Source organism: Melanaphis sacchari, unplaced genomic scaffold (assembly GCF_002803265.2).
Source record: "Melanaphis sacchari strain LSU unplaced genomic scaffold, SCAv2.0 Contig2149_pilon_pilon, whole genome shotgun sequence".
Taxonomy (NCBI): domain Eukaryota; kingdom Metazoa; phylum Arthropoda; class Insecta; order Hemiptera; family Aphididae; genus Melanaphis; species Melanaphis sacchari.
The window spans coordinates 1,266-4,252 of NW_020271071.1; the positions used below are offsets into that span (position 1 = coordinate 1,266).

General features: G+C 32.0%; 1 protein-coding gene across 1 annotated transcript; it reads left to right on the forward strand.

Annotated features, from left to right (window-relative positions):
* Positions 1-431: 431 nt before the first annotated feature.
* Positions 432-2,987, forward strand: LOC112593932 (WD repeat-containing protein 36; the record flags this gene model as incomplete). Its single annotated transcript, XM_025338526.1, is given in 3 exon segments — positions 432-1,916; positions 1,991-2,259; positions 2,326-2,987. Coding segments are annotated over 3 exon segments (2,416 nt in total), but the record flags the coding sequence as incomplete, so codon positions are not given.

Below are 2,987 nucleotides of genomic sequence, written 5' to 3' on the forward strand. Positions count from 1 at the left end.
CTAGATTTGTTAATTTTTCACTCATATCATAAAATACATTTCATTCTAATAAAACTTACTTCAATATTATATTCAATTTTAAAATAAAAAGTTTAAAAATTAATTTATATTTTGATTAAATAAATCCTTGAGAGCAATTGAATATTTTGCCATTTTTTTTGTTATTGAATAGTTAAGTTACAAAGTCATAATATAATAGAGCCAACACTCAATATATATTTTATTGGCAAATTATTAGATATTTTGATTTAGCTCAAATAAATTAAAATAATAAAATCTAAGTATCTATCTAAACAATTTACAAATGTTTAATTAGTTATGAGTATTAACTACAAGTTTTACCTCAGTATATCTACTAATTACTAATAAATGTTTATTTTATTATAATAGTTCAATCATTTTTATTAAATTGTTTTTTAAATTATTTTCAGGATATGTCAGTAATGAGATTCCACTTGTTACCCGTTACATAAATCTCAGACGAGAAAATCTCATAATTACATGTGTTGGACGTGCTTTTCACACATACAGTTCTGATAGATTTCAACTTCTATCTGTAAGCCCACAACATGAGACGGACATCACTTGTTTGGCTGCAGATAGTTACCTGGTATATACTAGTTGTGGAAACCAAATATATGCTTGGCGACGTGGTATAGAACTGAAACACACATATTCAGGTCATAAAGCAGCAATCAAATTATTGTTTCCATTTGCGGCCAATTTAGTGTCTATTGATGAATCAGGAGCTCTTAAAATTTGGGATGTGAAAACTGAAAGTATATATAAAGAAATTCAATTAGACTTCACTGCAACAGCTATATGCCATCCACCAACTTATACTAATAAATTATTAATTGGCTCAGCTGAAGGAAAATTACAGTTGTGGAACATAAAAACAGGATCCATGATTCATGAATTTAAAGGTTGGAACAGTCGTGTGACCAGCTTAGAACCAGCTCCAGCTGAAGATATGATGGCTATAGGATTAAGTAATGGAAAAATTATTTTGCATAATTTAAAGTATGATGTAACCAACATAAGTTTTACACAAGATTGGGGCTCTGTTACACGTATAAGTTTTCTTATTAAACGACAATTAATGATAACTGGTAGTCCAAAGGGCACTGTAGTAGTTTGGAATCTCGAAGAAGGAAAAGTCGATAGCTTAATCGTTAAAGCGCATCATGGACCAGTTTGTGGTCTTCAGTGTTTACCGGATGAACCGCTTCTTGTGACTTCGTCTTCTGACAATTCTTTAAAAATGTGGCGGTTTGATATGTCTGATGGTTCGGCTAGTCTGTTTAAAATACGCGAAGGTCATTTCAAACCTCCTGTTTCTATTCGTTTTCACGGTGCAGATGGTGCTAGTATTTTAAGTTCTGGAAATGATTCATCATTGCGTGTTTTCAATACAATCACCGAAATCGCAAATAAAAGTTTTGGACGCGCATCATACAATCGTAAAGCTTCCAAAAAAAGAGGAAATAAATGGGCCGATCCTCTTATAATGCCTCCAATATCTACATTCACATCAGAAACCACTCGAGATAAAGAATGGGACAGCATTGTTGCTGTACATAGAGGTATACCAACTGTGACTACTTGGTCGTTTGACAAGAGTAAAATGGGAGAACACAAGTTATGTCATGAAAGATTTAAGAAAAATGTCAGTGGGCAGAAAGGAATCAGCGCCACATGTGCATGTCTTACACATTGTGGTAATTTTGCAGTTATTGGTTATAGCTCTGGTCACATTGATAAGTACAACATTCAGTCGGGCTTACACAGAGGAACCTATGGGCAACCAATCGCCCATAAATATGTTCGTGGAGTCTATGTAGACATTTTTAATCAAATAATGGTATCTGGTGGCTCAGATACATTTTTAAAATTCTGGAATTTTAAAAAATTAAGTATGTCAAATTTATTTTTAAAATAATTGATTAAATACTATTTTATTAGAAAAACTTTTTTAATTTTTTTGCAGATTTATTGTCTAAGTTGGAATTGGAAGATACAGTTTCATTATTTAGCTGGCACACAGAAAGTTCTTTTCTAGCTGTTGCTTTAGATAATTATGATATTTATCTAATTGATATTGATACTCGCACCATCGTAAGAAAGTTTAGTGGTCATCGAGGTCCATTGACTGATTTGACTTTTAGTCCAGATTCCAGATGGTTAGTTACATCAGCAATGGATTCAACTATTCGTACTTGGGACATTCCATCATCATCAATGATCGATATACTTAAAGTAAGCTATTTGACATGATTATCATTGAATTATAAATATAATATAATTATTTTTTTAATATTTTAGGTTGATACACCTTGCGTTTCATTGACATTTTCTCCAACTGGTAGTTATCTAGCTACAGCACATGCTGACCGTTTGGGAATATATTTATGGTTTAATAAAACACTATATAATCATGTTAGCTTACGACCCATCACTAAAGAAGATCAGATCACAGAATCTCTTCCATTGACTGGTGTTAATCAAGAATCTTTAGAATGCCCTATTGATGAAGATACTGATGAATACATCTCTAAAGTGCAAATTGAAAACACTATAACTATGAGTGGCCTAAATGATGCCAGATGGCAGAGTATTTTAAATTTAGATGCTGTCAAAAAGAGAAATAAACCATTACAACCACCGAAAGCTCCAGCTGCTGCTCCATTTTTCCTACCTACTATACAATCAGTAGACTTTCAATTTGATTTAAAAGGAGTTGAAAAAGTGAATTCCAATACCAAAGTTATTCCGGAAACATTAATGCAAACTGTTTTTGCTCAGCAACTTTTAAAAGCCACTACAATAAAAGATTATCAAGTTTTATTTGATCAGTTAAAATTAATGGGACCATCAGCTTTGAACTATGAAGTACGAAGTTTGTCTCCTGAAGCTGGTGGAACATATGAACTGATGGTTAAATTTTTAGAGCTTTTAAAACAAGTATCTGAAAAAAATAAAGATTT